Source organism: Nomia melanderi, chromosome 2, assembly GCF_051020985.1.
Source record: "Nomia melanderi isolate GNS246 chromosome 2, iyNomMela1, whole genome shotgun sequence".
Classification (NCBI taxonomy): domain Eukaryota; kingdom Metazoa; phylum Arthropoda; class Insecta; order Hymenoptera; family Halictidae; genus Nomia; species Nomia melanderi.
The window spans coordinates 25,550,215-25,566,383 of NC_135000.1; the positions used below are offsets into that span (position 1 = coordinate 25,550,215).

Consider the following 16,169-nt stretch of genomic DNA (forward strand, 5'->3'; position numbering starts at 1 on the left):
TTCTGACGTGAGAATGTTGGTCATCCTTGTGACGTTACGAACTTGGTTAACTTCAATCACATTACGAATTGGATCATTTTCTGTTTATTCCTTTACCATCAAACAGAAAATGATCCTTTATTCCTTTACCATCAAAGATACTTGGACATTAACCCTTTGCGAACGACTGTCGACGTTTGAGATGAAAGTTTCATGTATAGTAGACTAAGTTTTATGTGAATTATTTGATTACTTAATCAGCAAGAGATCACGTAGTTTCTGTTTTTCTATTGTTTAAGTGATTGGTATATAATTTAGCTTCATCTGCTGAAGGATTTGTAGATTTCAAAGATTCTTCGTCCGCGAAGGGTTAACCTTTAAACCTTTGAGACGAATGTCGACGTTTTGACAAGATTAAACTTTGATATTTGGAATACACACAAAAGATCGGTATACAGTTTCTTTTTCTCTATTATTTAAGCATTCGACGTATAATTTGGCTTTATCTTCTGAACGTTTTGTATACTATAAAGAATTTTTTTACAAAAGTCGACTATAATTCCCATAAATTGCGTCTGCATCGCACCAATACAAAACTAGTCCGTTTCATCGTTGAACACACCGCAGACAAAGGGTTAATAATGAGAAATGAAGTTTCAAGTGCTTCTTTCGCAGAGAAGAAACAAAGGATGGGAAATATAGTTTTCGATGTGACAAATATAGAATCTTGTTTCGATCCGATTCACTCTGTAATCTGATTCGCCTCGGTCTACCCTATTACATCGATAACGTTGCGTTTAACTTGCTGGAACGATCGAAGAATTTAGTAGCTCCTAGCGGAACGACGCCTCGATCCTGAATAGTAAACACAAATAGATTTCTACGAACTCTTCCCGAGAAGTATAAGGTATTTTCGGAGGTATCACGTTTTGGAGCTGAACGTCGGAATTACCTAAGAATTGTTTACGCACGTGCCAGGATGTTGTACGCGCGCACTCGCGCGGTTGGTACAATGATTGCCGCGGGTTTTACAATCTCGCTATTATTAGCTAAGTGGACCTATTTATTTTACGAGTTGTCCTTACTGCTAGAGCTGCCGTACCAGTCGAAACTACTGGTTCCAGTTCTCTTATCTCGCGATCATCGATATCTTCAATTATTAAATATCCGGAATGAACTTCAAAACAAACATTCTCACTCCGATATCACTATTACAATTAATAATCTACATTTTCTTACTGGACACTCTCACCCGAAATCCAAGCTTCAATGTAACAATCCCAGTTACGAATGTATCAATTCATGATGATGATGAAGCATCATCACCACATCAACATTCAACACTCGATAATTCTACAATCAACAAATAACCTTATACCCTCCGTTTCGTCGGCATGCTCCGGATTCTCAAATTCCCGTATCATGTCTCACAAGCGAAGAATGTTTGATTTTTCAATCCTACGACTAGATCATCCCTCGCAGTACACATAATGAAATCCTCTGGCCCGTCTACGATCAAAATTTACTGCCTCTGTCCCCGGTATTAAGGGATGATTTGTGAACGAGCTAAAAACGACGCTTAAGTCCGGGACTTAACCTCGGCTCCATATTAGAGATACCGAGCGCCGGCGAAAGAAATGATTCCGAAAACACGCCGTAACTGTTCGGAACGGAGTAACGGGGAAAAAAGCATCGGCGGAGGCTGTTAAAGCGAGATTTACGCGTTCCGAGACAGCTGCGCGTAGGCATAAGTCTCGCTCGTCCCGCGGGCTACGGAAGGGTACCTCGCAGGACGCGGAAAAGGATCACGTTCGGCCGCCGGACATTTTCCCGACAAATGACTTCAGGAAACGACACGCCCCCGTTCCAGGCTGCGGCGGCACGTAACGCGCGCGTTTCTGTTTACTTTAACGGGCCGCGGACCCGCCAAAAACTGGATGCGTCGCGTTGCATCCGTTCACGCGCCCCTGCCGACTCCAAATAGGCGGCGGTGCGTCCCCGTTCGTTCGGGCATTATCCCGGCTTCAACCCCTTCCGCGGCCTCGAGGCGGGAATGTTTTCGTGAACGACGCGTCGGGATACTTAAGCGATTAGGGCAGAACGTCGGACGACCGTGAAAAACGACACGCGTCGCTGCGACTCGTTAACACTTCGGTCGGCAGACGAATTTCGAGATATGATTCTCTGCGATTCGAAAATGAAGGTTCACTCGGCGACTCTGTTGAACTGAATTTCTGTTGGAATAGATGCAGAAGGTCAATGTTTGTGGCTTTTTATAATTAGACATCAATTGATTCTAACCCCTTGGCGTACTTCGCTAAGCTCGTGTATTACTGTCGACAATTTGGAAGAAATGCAGGAAAATTTTCTGTTCTTCAAGTGGAAATTTGAAGATAATGCATTGACGATAGTAAAATAGATGTTTGCTTGACAATCTTCGTCGCGAGTCTCGCTCATTGTACGGCAAGGTGTTAATGGTGATAGTGTAACATTTGAATGCTCGGTTAGAGTAGGTTTGAAAGAGATGGAGTTCGTGTTACGCGTTTTAGAACGATGAATCATATTTGTGTTACGACATAATGCTATACAGGGGCCCAGAAAAGAGTTTAAAGGGAGGATACCGATGTATCGGGAACAGTTTCTCAAGGAACTTCGGAAAAAAGGGTGTGGGACTCGTGGGTCTCCCATAGGAGGCTATGCGGGCACCGTAACGTAATATTCGGATACATTCGACGGATATAGACGAACAATTTGCCAGCATTCTAACGATTGGCTCAAGTTTCACCTGTGTAACTAATCGTCGAGTGTTTTCCGATTCGCAGCTAACCCTTTTTTTCACAGATTATTCTGTCAGAAGATACGTATCGGAATCTTCCAACCGAATAACGGTGGTCGAGGTCGACGAGAGGGGACTGTGTGGAATGTGTGAAACGCAATGCAGTGTTCGAAGTGAGTAAAATGACACACAAGAATCAATCTGTATGAATACGAAATAGCATAAATACGCAGCGATGAATTTAGGCGTCTGTGTTTTCTACGTTTCAAGCTGTTTGTAAGATTTCCAAGGGATTCGAAGCGTCTACAGTGATTTAGGACCATTAATCTACGAACCTCTGGCTAAAATCATGCCCTCTCCGGCATTTCACCGGGGAGATGACCAATTACAGTTCTCCCTCGGCGCGGAAGTGATTTCGGCGGCAAGAACTTCGAAACCGACGCACACTTACCATCCATCATTATTGTCATTCCCGCGTTAATTAACTCCGCCGGCTACATCATTCCGCGTGATAGTCATTCACGCGTATCTTCAGCCGTCGATCGACATCGATATCATCGAACTTTTACGGCCAGCTCCAACGACATCAACGATAGAAGATAAATGTTCGTTATCGATAAAGGAATTCGATAAAATACAACGATCGCCGAGCAAAATGTTCCGTTGGCCTCCACTGAAGTTCGTACGAAAGAAAGATTATTATCCACTGATCTGTCACTAGAAGTTCCCAGCGCGTTCCTCGCCTATCTTTCACTTCTCTTCGCGCACTTCACACCTGGCCGACGGAACTCCGTCGGAAACAGACGTGTTCACTATTCCCGGTACGGTAAAATTCTCGGCGATTACTCGCGATTACTCTCATATCGAAACAATTCTACAGCCGAGCATCGAACCGTGTACGATAAAACTACAATTGTTCCGATATTAAACGAACGCTAGCCAAAAACAGTAATCTGTCCCTTTGCTATGAATCCAACGAATCTCGGATTTATCATTCAAGTTCTTCAATCATCACCATTCATCCGACCGTCGCTGGATCCCCGTCGATCGACGATTTCGCAAAGTTCGCCCGAAAAATCAACCCGGTGCCTGACGGTCCACTGTCGAAATCGCGCGCGTCGGCCCCCTAGAGACGGGCGAGCCCTCAAAGATGGCGCGGCGTCTTTTTTCATCCCGGGGAGGATTCACCTCGCGAGATCAATTCATTGGACCGTGGCTGCACGTGTGTACTATTAAAACAGTGCCGTACGCATTTAGGTATACAACTGGATGCACGGTGCACGCTGGACTCCCCGTCGAGCGTGGACCACCGTCCCTCCAACCTGCTACCCTTTCTTCCGTCTTTCTCGCTCCCTCTATCCTCATTCCCTCCCTCTTTTCGCGTGTCTCCGCGGCTGTCCCGGCGCGCGCCTCCCTCCCGTCCCCGGATCGCGATCCTGGAAAAGCTTCCGCGGCAGAAACGCAGCCGCATAAGCTCCGTAGTTGCGACACTGTCAATGATTTCTAACGTAGGCGGTACTTAAGCCCCCCACCGGCCACCCTCGCCGCGAAGCGACGCGATAAAGGCTTTCAAACGGGGTAATAGGGAAACAGTGCGTCGACCCGTCCCATCCATTGGTCCGTTTTTTTCGGCTAAACGCTGAAACTTTGGAATCGGCAGCTGATCGTACGCTTATCGATCGCAGAAGCGTCGACCGGACCGAAAGATTCGAGCAGACAGCAGAATTTTCGTTATGAATTAACCGGGGTGCAGATTGAGAGCCACTGAACTATGTGTTACACGAAAGCATTGTTATACATCTAGATAACGCCTACCGACTCGATTGGTCGGCTGGGTGGTCCCAATTGGCCACGCCCACTCGCGGCTCTATATACTTATCCCCACCGCGCCGATCGCGCCAACACAGCTAACGCGAATACACTTTCTCCTTCTCGTTCCGTTCGACGGTATAACCATGTCGTCGGCTGCCTCTGTCGCCGGTGTCCCTCGCCCGGCCGTGTTTCTCTCTTTAATGCTCCTGCGCAACGCGCAACTCGAGAGCCGCTCGCTGTCCGTGTGCGAGCCCGCGGGAATGGTGTGCGTTTATTCGCACTTTTTTGACCACCCGGTGGCCCAAGGGTAAGTTTCCGCTCCGTTCTCCATGTAAATTCTTCCGGCCCCTCTTTATTACTCCCGGCTCGACGTTTTTCCACGAATGGGTGCGCAATGAGCGTGCACTTGAGATACTCGATTTACGGGAATGGTGCTACGATGGCTGATATCGCGCGATACTGGGATCGGTATTAGCCCTTTGCGCTCGAGAGACGATCGTCGTTTGACTTGATATAGCGGGACTGTAAAATTCGATGTACAGTATTACATTTTGTGCGATGAGAGTAATTACATCTGAAATATTGAAATGAAATGGTTGTTTCTTGATTCGTATATTCTTTTATTTAACATCAACACTACCGAGTTCGATTGACTTTTTGAAATTCCTCTTAGAAACCTTACGAGCGCATCCATTGAGACTTCAGTTGATTTTCAATTCAGTTTGCGCATTGCTACATCAATTTCTTTGATAATTTCTCAAGAAACGTCTGTTTTCTTTTTTATACGAAAGAAAAAAATCAGGAATGGATCGTCCTGATTCGTCAGGTAGTTCTGGTGTTAATATTGGAACGTTCAGTTGACATTAGAAAATGATGAACATCTAACAAGAAATCATCGAGTGCTGGGGGTTAAGAATTAAATCAGCTACCTACGGTTCATGTGATTTTGCTGTAATAGATTTGTTTAAAAATGTAACACACTGAAATGTAAATAAAGTTACAATTCGTGTTTCGAAGTTCCATTCTTGACAGTTTTTATTTATTGATCTTCCTAAGCGTGGATATACTGAAATATTATTTTAACTCTATCAAACGGTTCATCGGAATCAATATGAAGCAACAGATTCCCATGATTGTTTTTTCTATTGGGTATTTCAACAAACAGTGGTTATACTCACGGAATGTTTCGTGTGTTTATTTATGCGATGCTTGTAACAAGCCCGAAAATTCTTGTTACGGTTGTATTTTTAATAATACGCGGAAATGTGCACGACCGGCAGGTAGCCAGCAAGATTTTACGACATGAAAATCGCTTCCAGATGTTGGTCATTTTGCGATGGACCGTGGCCTATTCGGCGCAACAAGTTCTCACGCCAAAATTACTATGCCACCACACGAAAACTCGCAGCAGAAATCTGTAACTGGACGTTTCCAGTTTCTCCCTGGTCGATTTGTATTCCATTGACGTGCCAAATAGCTTTATTATATTTGTCCTTCCCCATGGAGCCCATCTTGCTCTGTTCGAATGTAAGTTCGTTTTGAATAAAAAATTGTAAAAATATCATTTTCATTAAGTGATTCGGAGTAACTATTTCTATTTACGATATACTAATTATAATTAAATATATTCTCAATGTCTAATGACTGAAATTGTACGTAATATTATTAAATTGATAAAAACATCTTTTCTGTCATATTCAACTAGACATCTGAGTTTTACTAGTGGATCATGGATAAATTCTGTGAGTTTCTCTTTTTGGCGATAAGACTTTCAATTTAAAGTCAACGAAATTTCAATACAAATGATTCTTACTGTTTTAATTGTAAGATACACGGTAAATGGCGGCAAGAAGTTTGTTTAAAATTTCTTCTTTCGACTGCTGGCGCCATCCGTGGCAAAACGCTGAAACCTGTCGTCGAATATTCTCATTAAAAATAGTAGATAAAGTAGACAGCAATCTTTTGCAGTCGATACATGTTCTTTTCTATTTTTTTTCAAGAAAAATAACAAGTACAAAATGATGTGTACAGCATTTACATTTGTACAAAGGAATTTGTAAAGATCATTTTTTGCTACGTGTTCGTGGAGGCGTGACGAAAATCGGTTGACGAGTCGTTAGGAGTACACGACGAGCATCCACGTTCATCATTTGTCCGTACGATTTCCGGAACGCTGCGTGTACGTTCCATTCGAAAGTCCCCGTTTTCATCAGTTTGAATTTCGTGAGCTGCCGTGTCTATGTGTTTCCTCGAATGACTCGATCGTAGTTTCGAGACTAATTTACCATCTCCAGAGTAATGAACAGGATCTTGACAGTTCAATGATTTCGCGACAGGCACATTATTTTCTACGTTATCCATATCGAATCTGACAAAACGATGAAAACAACAAATGCATTCCTATGAAAGCTTAAAAGGTAGACTAGGAAAAGATCTTTTCATTACTGAAACGGTAGCCATTTTGTTCTCTCTTTATTACACTTTCCTGAACTTCGCTCGGTCAATTTGGCGATAATCTTAGCGTCCACGTTAATTAATTTTGGCTTCTGTATACCGCTCTTCAGCTTTTCTATATTTAACACGAGATGCTGTATTTGCATCTTGAGCGTCGCGTTTTCATGAACCAATCGAGCATTCCTTTGTACTACCTATGAAAGAACAAACGGTACTTTGGGCATGGAATTATGATTAACGAATTAATCGAGAACATTAGCAGGTTACAATTGTTCCAAGCGTAATTCACCTGAAGAAGTTTGGCTTTACTCAGTGGCAGAGGTTCTTGAAACTTATCCGATACAATGATATTGAGTTCCCCCCTTCCTTCATCCAACTTTTCCATCATGTCTGCCATTACTTGCAGATGCTCTTTCAATAGCTGATCCAATTTCTGCCTCAACATATCCTTCGCATACTTCATCCGTAGAAATTTTATACACAAATTGTACGTTGTTTGAGCCTTTTCGGTTAACTCTTCCTTGAGGGACCTGTTTTCCTTTTCCAAAGATTTTTGCACGTCAAAATCCATTCTCTGCTGGCAGAACTTCGACGTCCCACCAGCGGATCTCATCTTCTGCCTCTGTAGTTCGTCATTGAAATGATCCTTCTCCCTTTGATAGAAGAACCTTTCGTCGTCCAACTGCTCTAAAATGAATTTGATACATCTGAAGGTTACACTAAACCTATCGAACAATTTTCCACAAGCCTTATTACGTTTGATGTTCCTAACGGATCTCTGTTGTTTCTTCAGCTCGGCCGATAATCGTTCGTTGTCTCGTCGCGTGTTCTGGAGCTGTACATCTTTCAGTTTTATAGTATTCTCTAAAGATAGAACTGTCTCTGTCAGATTCGACACCTTTTAAATTTAGAATCACCTTTTATTGGTTAATCATTAATCCATAAAATGACTGAGAATATTCTACCTGCCGCCGTAAATCTATCACTTCTTTATTGACAATTTGGCATTGTGCACTCGTACAAGGAATCGTCACGTCTGTACATTTATTCAAACTAGCCTTTGAACTGATATGCTGCATATCATAATAGTAAGAGTTACGTACTAACGACGAGGCGTCTGTAAATTAATTATTCGGTTTCCTAATGTACACTACACTGTCATGTTTATGAATACATAATTACAGAGGATGGCTTACCGTAATTTACAAATAAGAGTTAATTATCGAATTTACAAAGTTTGTTAGGTTGTGTTTATTCACAGATTCAGGGCTTTTAATGGGAGGGTACAGCGGATATACTTTTTACAAACTAAAAATCACCGCCATGTTTTCAAGCGTCACTTCGAGAACCGTGGGAACAATTAATTTCTTCTATCGAGTCACATAATGACGAATAATTACTTTCGTCGAATTATCAGCAGCAGTAAATTACCTTAACAAAAGACAGACGTTTATATGTAACTATATAGATCCTTTTAACCTACTTAGATTATTTGAACATTCACCCTTAAAAGACAGACTCAGTGCGACTCTTTATTTAGATCACATCAGACTATAAAAATTTCTTCTTAAAAATTAATCTTGATCGCAGATTAATTCGATGAAACGGGAAAGGAACAACTGAAGAAAAGTTACATCGTGCAATACTGATTAAAAGTTGTGAAATTTTTTATTGTATCGTATATGTACAAAATAGGTGTACAGACTACTTATCAATCGTACGGGCGTGCTTTACACACGCGTTACATATGCATTTACCGCATATAACACTGATGTAAGAGCATCACATTGTGTAGTACACCTGTAACCCCCGCTTCTGTTATCTTTCATCAAATGGAATGAATGTCGAGATGACGCGTAAATATGTTTCTTTCTTTTCATTGAATTCTGACCTTATCATTGAACCCCCCCACCCCCCTCTTTACAATCATTAATAACATTCTGGTGTAAGGGCTTCCGTGACTATTACCCTTTCCCCCATCTTGTACACACGAAAATAATAAATTACACTGGAACATTATCTTCGCAATTGATGTTACATTTTTCTCTGGTTTTCAAGGGCGTAGTAATTTGTTTTCTGAATCGCGTTTACATGGCTACATTAGAAATAGGGTATCACCGCGTATCACTGGAAGTGCTTCGCTGTGTGAACACGGTACTTCGGAGAAGAAAAAGGAAACAATATGAATACAGCTCACTGCATGTCCATTCGCGCTTTCCACTAATTTTATTAACAACAACTGGGCCAAATGTTCCACGCAGACTTGAACCCCGTGTTCCTTCAATTATCTCACAAATCTCTCATCTTTATTTCAAAAAATGATTTTATTATTAATTTCTTTATAACAAGGTGAAACAAGTTATTGTATGCGATCGGCTCTCAGAAGAATGCCCTCTTTTTAACTCCATAAAATTTTGTCAAAAAAATAACTTTTGATTCACATTTTTCTTAATATCCCATAGAGTTTGTCTAATATGTTTTAAGGGTCATTCCTCTAAGGCATTTAGAGAGATATTATGGCTATACATGTCCCGCGGAAACACTAAGTAGATAAAAATTTCGTTATCATCTCTTAATAAAAACTATGTACTACGCAATTGAAATGTAGTTTTCATGGACCAATAAAACTGATATTCCGCTCGAATTATGCGATGTAAGAATCTTCCTAGTACTTCATTGGTCCAGTTGTGTCGTAGAAATGTGGAAGGCAACGTTTGTCGATAATCTGATGAAACGATACTAGATTCGCATAAATGCGGATGATAATGATGGACTTACGCTTATTAGCCTAACTTAAGAGTTTGTTGTATTTCCATAATATTAAGGCTCGTGCTTATTTTTTCTTGTTCTTATTAGCTTGATTTTTGTATTTGGCTGCAGTTGTTAATTTGGCATTTTTCTTCTTAGGTTCGTCTTCATCGTCTTCTTCATCATCAGGCTCCTAATATATTAAAATCAGAAAGAGAATATAGCTTTGTAGAAAGTAACTATTAATAAATTTGCGGAATACAAAATTTTAGCGCTAAAAATGCAATACAAAAAGCTGGATACTTTCGTTATTAAAAATAAAAGATTGTATTACTGACATCCTATAGTACTTGTTCTTTTTTAACAAAACGATTGTAACATAAGAATGGAAAATGAGGAACCAAGATGAATAAAGAATAAAAGCAATTGTTTAGAAATGGGATGATTTATTATGCAAAAAGGAAATAAAACAGACACACATGGAATGAGAACACAAACGCAGAAAGTATATCCACGACTTTTTTTTATTCCTTAGACAATCTTCAGAGCCCTCCCTCCCACGAATCGTAATATTAAAGTAACGTCACTTTAAAATATTCTTGATAAAATTCATATTTTTTTGGAGGATATTTGTATAGCAGCATTCTAACATTAGCATTCTATTTGTCTACAGCTTCATCCATCCTGGCACGCTTGGTGCCATTTTTTTTACCCTCTGCAGAATGCTTTCTTTTCTTTTGTTGTGCCTGAAATTCGTATTCCTAATATGTAGAAAACGATATACTATTGCTTCTAACAACATACAGTAAAAATATAGTAAACACTATGAATTTTAAATGTTTATATGCATTCAGATACGACCTTTATCGAAAATATTCTGCATAATTTTCTCATATCTTATGGTTTTCATAGAGGTTATTCAGAATGTCAGTTACAAATACAATCTCCTTAACAGTAGATTTTAACGTGAAATAGTATGCATCTCTTTAGTTAGTTTACTTTCACTAGTTAATAATTAAATTGTACCTTATCATCATCGTCATCATCAATGTTCTCCTCCTCCATTTCATCATCCATATCATCAAACTCTTCCATATGTGTACCTAAAAAATTGAAGTCAATCTAATATTATTTAATTTTTCAATTTTAAGAAATTCTCTATTCCTCCAATGAAGTACTACTGTGATTTCAACAAATTAATAAACTTCTAAAGGTATACATCAACCGATTAAACTCCTATTAAAACTTTGTTCATATCTCGCTTAAATACATGTTGCATAAATTATTATTCATCATTTATTACATCTAACATTAGAACAAAATTCAAAAAAATTTAATAAAACAAGGCGTCCAGTTATAATTATCGCCCTTCCAAGTATACTTCAATAACAATAGAACACAGATATCGAATACAAAGAATCTATTTTATATTAGAAATATTATATCGTACAGTATAATCATTTGAGCCCATTCTTAATTATTCTATACAATTTTCATTACTCGTTACGATATACTATAACAGTAATATGAATAAATGCATCCTTACCAAGAAGATTATGGCCTACTATGTGAACAGGACCACTGCCTTTAACCAAAGTGAATGTGACTGGAGGGTCAGGAAAACTGAGATCTAGAATGATCTGTGCTGTTTTTCCCATTTCCAGCAAAGCGATCGGTGTTTTAATGGGACCCTTCAGCCCCATTGCTTCTACCTGTAGTACATTGAGCTCTCCAGGTTTAGCTTCTGGTCCTAAAAGTGCCTATAACAACAGAAACAAATATTGCATTCATCTTCCACCCCAGGAGAAATAAACATACTACTATCAATGTAACAGGTAATTCCATTCTAAAAAAAAGTTACCTATCAGATTTCCAAATAAATAAATAACACCTACAACGCACAAACAATTACGTTACAGATGTTCCAATATTTCAATAAAATCATAAGGATTTTCCATATACAAATGAATTCGACTGTATAATTGATGAACGAATTCTTAATGTGCACTTCATTTGAAGACCAACGTTCAACGTTTCGACGTTTACGTTTCTCGAAAATTCCCCGAATAAAGTGGGGTTAACTGTATCCCGAAACCCGAAAAAGTATAGGTTATAATAATGTCGAATTTGCGGCCTCCTCTATCATGGTTAAAAATTCGCGCGCAAACGTAACTAGAGGTAATGAAAGCGCACGAAAAAATCGAGACAACCAGTGACGCCAAATATTGGCCGTATATTCTTACACGGTTAATAGGAATGCTCGCAAAGATACGTTACGCGTTCAGAAAAATCAGAGAAGGCTAGGACGAGCTAAATCGAACGTCTACATCATGGATCGGAAGGCAAAACTTGTAGCCGACTAAATCGTGCGTCAACGGCGATCGTAATGGTAGAATACGTAAAAATTTTTTGGGTAAACGATGCACACGCGTCGCGTCGGGAAGCGTCGCGATATAACGCGAAAACTCGAATTATACTAGGTATACATTCCAACGGCTATAATGGACTTACCATTTTTATAATAAGCTTCTGATCGGCACCGAAATGTTGGTTCGTGCCGTCTGCGTCGTCGTTCTTGTGCTCTGGGTCCCATACTTCGCTGGAATTGGCTCCTTCGAGGGTGATTCCTGGACACACAAATCACGAAAGTACGCACACAAAATATCGTGAATGCTTGCCGTCGCGGTCTACTTTAAGAAAAAACGCGAGTTCATTCGTTGATCAAGGGGACAATGGGGACTGGTCACAATGGCCGAAAGGCAGCCGGCGTCCCGACTGCTGTACCGCTCGCGTCGAATGGCCAACAACGTCGAAAGTATCCGCGTGCGCCACAAAATAATCTTGCCGCGATGCTCACGATAACACGATTTCTGATATTTACCGTAGAGATATTCCTCCGCCATGACGATCGGTCTGATATTAAAAGATTCCCGGTTAAGCGGACGTGTAGAGAGACCCCTTTGGAGTGTGCGTGCCGAACGAGAGTGGAGAAGCCAAAGACGCCGCGCGCACAACGGTCACTGCGCGAAGAACAGTGGTCGCACGTGCTAGACGAACGCGTAGCAAATGAGTTTCGCGTACTGAGCCTTGCGCGCCTAGAATACGTTCTTCGTTTTGATTGGCCGGTGTGTCTTAAACCAACGCGCGCAACGTTGCCGATCTTAATGCCGTTGAACACCACTGAGGGCTTTATTAGGGGTGTTTTTTACCCCTCCGTGTAATTTTGCCTTGTAAAGAACAAATAAAATTGGATATGAAATAAAGCGGTCGTAATAAAGTATTTTGTACTAGTGACATTTTTATTTTATCTTTTTGTCATCATTGTTTAGAGATAACGCACGAAACTCGGTTGAAAGTGCCATTAAAATCGACACCTGGTGTCGATGATTATCGTTGTGTAATTAATGACGACGCTAGGAAGTATGCTGTATGTGGAATTGTTGGAGAGATAATGTGAACTATAGAATTATTTTTTGTTATTTAGAATTGAAGAAATATGGTTGAATAATTGTGATTTATGTATTTATGGAATATTAAATAGTATCGACGTTAAATAAGTTTAATATATTAGCATATTTGTTATATTTTAATGGTAGAAGAATATAAAAGTCGATTTCTTTAAATGTTTCGGTATTTTATGATAATTTAAACAAATATTTAATGAAATATGTTAGAATTTGAATGGAATGTTTGGCAACGTTGTGTCGAGCGTTCATTGGTTCACGTAAACTCTGGTGGTAAAAACATGAAACAGACATTGACACATTGACTGCATAAATATCGGGCGCAACACGTGAATAATACTAAAACTGAATAAAAGCGCGATGAGAAAGTCTTGTAGAAAAATCGAAGATTGGTTACGATAAGGCTGACGCAATTTAGTACAAAAGTTAAACGATTTCCCATAAAAAAAGTCATTGGCATATCTTGAGATAAGTTGTAGCCCTCGGTAGACAACAGGAACTAGTCAGAATGCGGCTCATAATTATTCTCTCTTGTTTGTATTTATTGCCGGCAATTTTCGGTGATGATGAAAAAAATGAAACAATATTTGTGCCAACCCGGGAATGGCAAGTCGTCAAGAAAGGTGAGTAAATACTTATTCATAAGATCTTTAGAATTCCGATTTTTGGGACTACTTTTTTACGCAACTGATTGTACTCTTCCTAAGACCACGTCAGTCAAATTTGACGTCGCGCGTTTCTCCGAGAAGATACAGTGTTATTATTATCTTATTATTTAAATACGGGACGACAACTCGATTGAAAAATTTGTGAAAAGTTTTTTCATTGGTTATTTATTGAATTGTATCAAATACATTAAAACACGATTTATCGGAAATTGTAGACATCAGTGACGTATATAGAACATTATTTAAAGGTACTTAGAAATTTTCATGTTGATGTACATGCGCAATTTAATAATGTATGGTTTTATAGAACAATACATTTATATTATTGTACGTGTCTTATATTTCATCTTTTGCTAGGTACACCTATCCCTGAAGGATTGCATGTACGAATCAATTTTGACATTGGAGTCACAGAAGCCAAATTGATGGACAGCGATGAAACAGAGGAAAAGGAGTCTAGTGAAAATTTGAATTCTCATTCCAATTCTTTGACGTTGCACCCTGAAAAAGCAGTACCTGAAGATGAAGAGCAATCAGTTGTTCCAGAAAAATCAAATTTGTTTGATTACCAATTGGAAGAACTGAAGGCAAGACTGAAGAAGATTAAGCAGGATGAAGCAGAATCGCTTTCAGAATCAAATGTAATTGCTCTTTACCCTCGTATGATAAGCATTGTATAAAAAACATTTTTCTCTTATCGCGTGTATATTTTTAGGAAGAGCATACCAAAAAGGTGAAGCAAATGTTTCGGGACTATGAGACCTTGAAGAAAGAACTGAAAGATTTAGAAGTTAATATTACAACTGATTCAGAATTGCTGAGTAGTTACTTTCAGAAGTTTCAACCTCATAAAAATGCAATCACCATGGGAACATTAATGCCTTTGGAAATAGAAGAAGTATTAGATATACTTCAGAATTTAGAATATCTACTTCATCATATTGACAATGCTATAGTTTTTGCAGATATGCAAGGGTATGTATAAAAATAATTTTCTTCTGTTTGAAAGATCATCATACAAACAATTGAAATATATTTTTTCAATTTTAGTATGACTAAAGTTATATCTCCATGTCTGAATGGTACAAACAACGAAATAAAAGCTGAAGCATTAAGACTTTTGGGTGCAGCTGTTCAATCTAATCCTAAAGTTCAATTGAAAGCATTGGAAAGTGACTTTGTCCAGAAGATTTTACATATATTGTCCACGAATACTCAGACAGAAGTGAAGAGCAGATGTCTCTTCGCTCTGAGTGCCTTAATTAGACAATTTCCAGCAGCTCAGAATGTTTGGATTAATCATGGCGGATTGGAAATATTTGGAAAAATTCTGGTCAGTGATCAATTACAAATACAAATAAAAGTCATAAAACTCATCAATGATCTAATTATTGAGAGGCAAAATTTGCAAGATGTTTCTAATCCTGAGCAGTCACAACTGAAAACAAAGGCATATACGGTTGTAGATTTAGAACAAAAATTATTGGTATATGATTATTGTAAACACTTAAGTAATTTAATGATAAAAAGTTTCAAAGATGAAATGAATAATCAGTTTAAAATGAACAACTATGAGTTTCTGGAAACTATTTCCGAAAGTATGATCACCATTGTACCTGTTTGCAAATACCAATTGAAAGGTAGTAAAGACTCGTTGCTTCGCACGATACAGCATTTATTGATCTTTTATCAAAAGTTAGATCCTATTTTAGAACAAGATGATAATGAAATTTTGCAAAATCTTATTTCGTTGATTGACAAACTTCAAAATACTGTTTCCGAAATTTCCCACGACGAATTATGAGGTGGGAATGGAACAGTCGCGAGGGGGTACTTCCAGTATTTTAATTTATATTCTGAGGTTGTAATTGTACAAAATTGTATACACAACTGAAAACCTTTTTCACGTGGATATATTAAGTATCCATTGTTGTTTCATCAAGATTGTTACCAAACTTATAAACTTCATATTGTTACTCTTTCAACGATTACAGAAATGTTTAGAAGTAACCATTTCTACAGACATGATAAATTAGTCATTTGTAAATAGGTTGCTGCACACTATGATTGTCTTTTGTAACGTATGTATGCGTAATGTACCATAAAACGAATGTATGTGGATCGTAGTGTAATCTCTGTACATATGTAGCGTATAAGACGTATCTGAGTCATCAGTTTGTAATAACAGCGAACAGTTGTTACGTTTCTTGCGTTCTAAAAAGTGATTCTTTAATAAATTATTTTGTATTGTTCAGATGTTTTGTTTTT

At 38.9% G+C, this 16,169-nt stretch overlaps 4 protein-coding genes across 11 annotated transcripts in view; 1 reads left to right on the forward strand and 3 right to left on the reverse strand.

Annotated features, from left to right (window-relative positions):
- Nucleotides 1-4,030, reverse strand: part of sim (bHLH transcription factor single-minded) — a 51,554-nt gene extending 47,524 nt beyond the window's left edge. For 3 of the 4 annotated variants that reach the window (XM_031990978.2, XM_031990974.2, XM_031990976.2), the window contains exon 1: nucleotides 3,207-4,030. In XM_031990978.2, the coding sequence (XP_031846838.1) occupies nucleotides 3,207-3,225 (19 nt within the window). In that variant the 5' untranslated portion in view covers nucleotides 3,226-4,030. Of the gene's footprint in view, nucleotides 1-3,090; nucleotides 3,130-3,206 lie in introns of those variants that run through there. The other variant, XM_031990977.2, reaches the window with a different exon arrangement.
- Nucleotides 4,031-6,878: 2,848 nt separating this feature from the next.
- On the reverse strand, nucleotides 6,879-8,669 carry LOC116433189 (uncharacterized). 3 transcript variants are annotated; one of them, XM_076374526.1, is made up of 5 exons: nucleotides 8,526-8,669; nucleotides 8,218-8,452; nucleotides 7,987-8,138; nucleotides 7,311-7,919; nucleotides 6,879-7,215 (listed from the first exon to the last, which is right to left on the reverse strand). In XM_076374526.1, the coding sequence occupies exons 3-5, from the start codon at nucleotides 8,098-8,100 to the stop codon at nucleotides 7,009-7,011; spliced, it is 930 nt and encodes a 309-aa protein (XP_076230641.1). In that variant the 5' UTR covers nucleotides 8,101-8,138; nucleotides 8,218-8,452; nucleotides 8,526-8,669; the 3' UTR covers nucleotides 6,879-7,008. The 3 variants fall into 3 exon arrangements, with proteins under 3 accessions (XP_076230641.1, XP_076230642.1, XP_076230640.1); XM_076374527.1 differs by lacking the exon at nucleotides 8,526-8,669 and having other exon boundaries at nucleotides 7,311-7,708; nucleotides 7,778-7,919; nucleotides 8,218-8,508; XM_076374525.1 differs by lacking the exon at nucleotides 8,526-8,669 and having other exon boundaries at nucleotides 8,218-8,508.
- Nucleotide 8,670: 1 nt separating this feature from the next.
- On the reverse strand, nucleotides 8,671-12,858 carry LOC116433181 (nucleoplasmin-like protein). Of its 2 annotated transcripts, none has more exons than XM_031990980.1 (5): nucleotides 12,651-12,857; nucleotides 12,281-12,396; nucleotides 11,316-11,529; nucleotides 10,796-10,872; nucleotides 8,671-9,962 (listed from the first exon to the last, which is right to left on the reverse strand). In XM_031990980.1, exons 1-5 carry the CDS (start codon nucleotides 12,670-12,672, stop codon nucleotides 9,855-9,857), a joined length of 537 nt encoding a protein of 178 aa, XP_031846840.1. In that variant the 5' UTR covers nucleotides 12,673-12,857; the 3' UTR covers nucleotides 8,671-9,854. The 2 variants fall into 2 exon arrangements, with proteins under 2 accessions (XP_031846840.1, XP_031846841.1); XM_031990981.2 differs by lacking the exon at nucleotides 8,671-9,962 and adding an exon at nucleotides 10,276-10,515 and having other exon boundaries at nucleotides 12,651-12,858.
- A 631-nt stretch (nucleotides 12,859-13,489) lies between these two features.
- Nucleotides 13,490-16,155, forward strand: Sil1 (Sil1 nucleotide exchange factor). Of its 2 annotated transcripts, none has more exons than XM_031990952.2 (4): nucleotides 13,490-13,856; nucleotides 14,259-14,542; nucleotides 14,617-14,876; nucleotides 14,952-16,155. In XM_031990952.2, exons 1-4 carry the CDS (start codon nucleotides 13,742-13,744, stop codon nucleotides 15,703-15,705), a joined length of 1,413 nt encoding a protein of 470 aa, XP_031846812.2. In that variant the 5' UTR covers nucleotides 13,490-13,741; the 3' UTR covers nucleotides 15,706-16,155. The 2 variants fall into 2 exon arrangements, with proteins under 2 accessions (XP_031846812.2, XP_031846813.2); XM_031990953.2 differs by lacking the exon at nucleotides 13,490-13,856 and adding an exon at nucleotides 13,875-14,149.
- The last annotated feature ends 14 nt before the right edge of the window (nucleotides 16,156-16,169 follow it).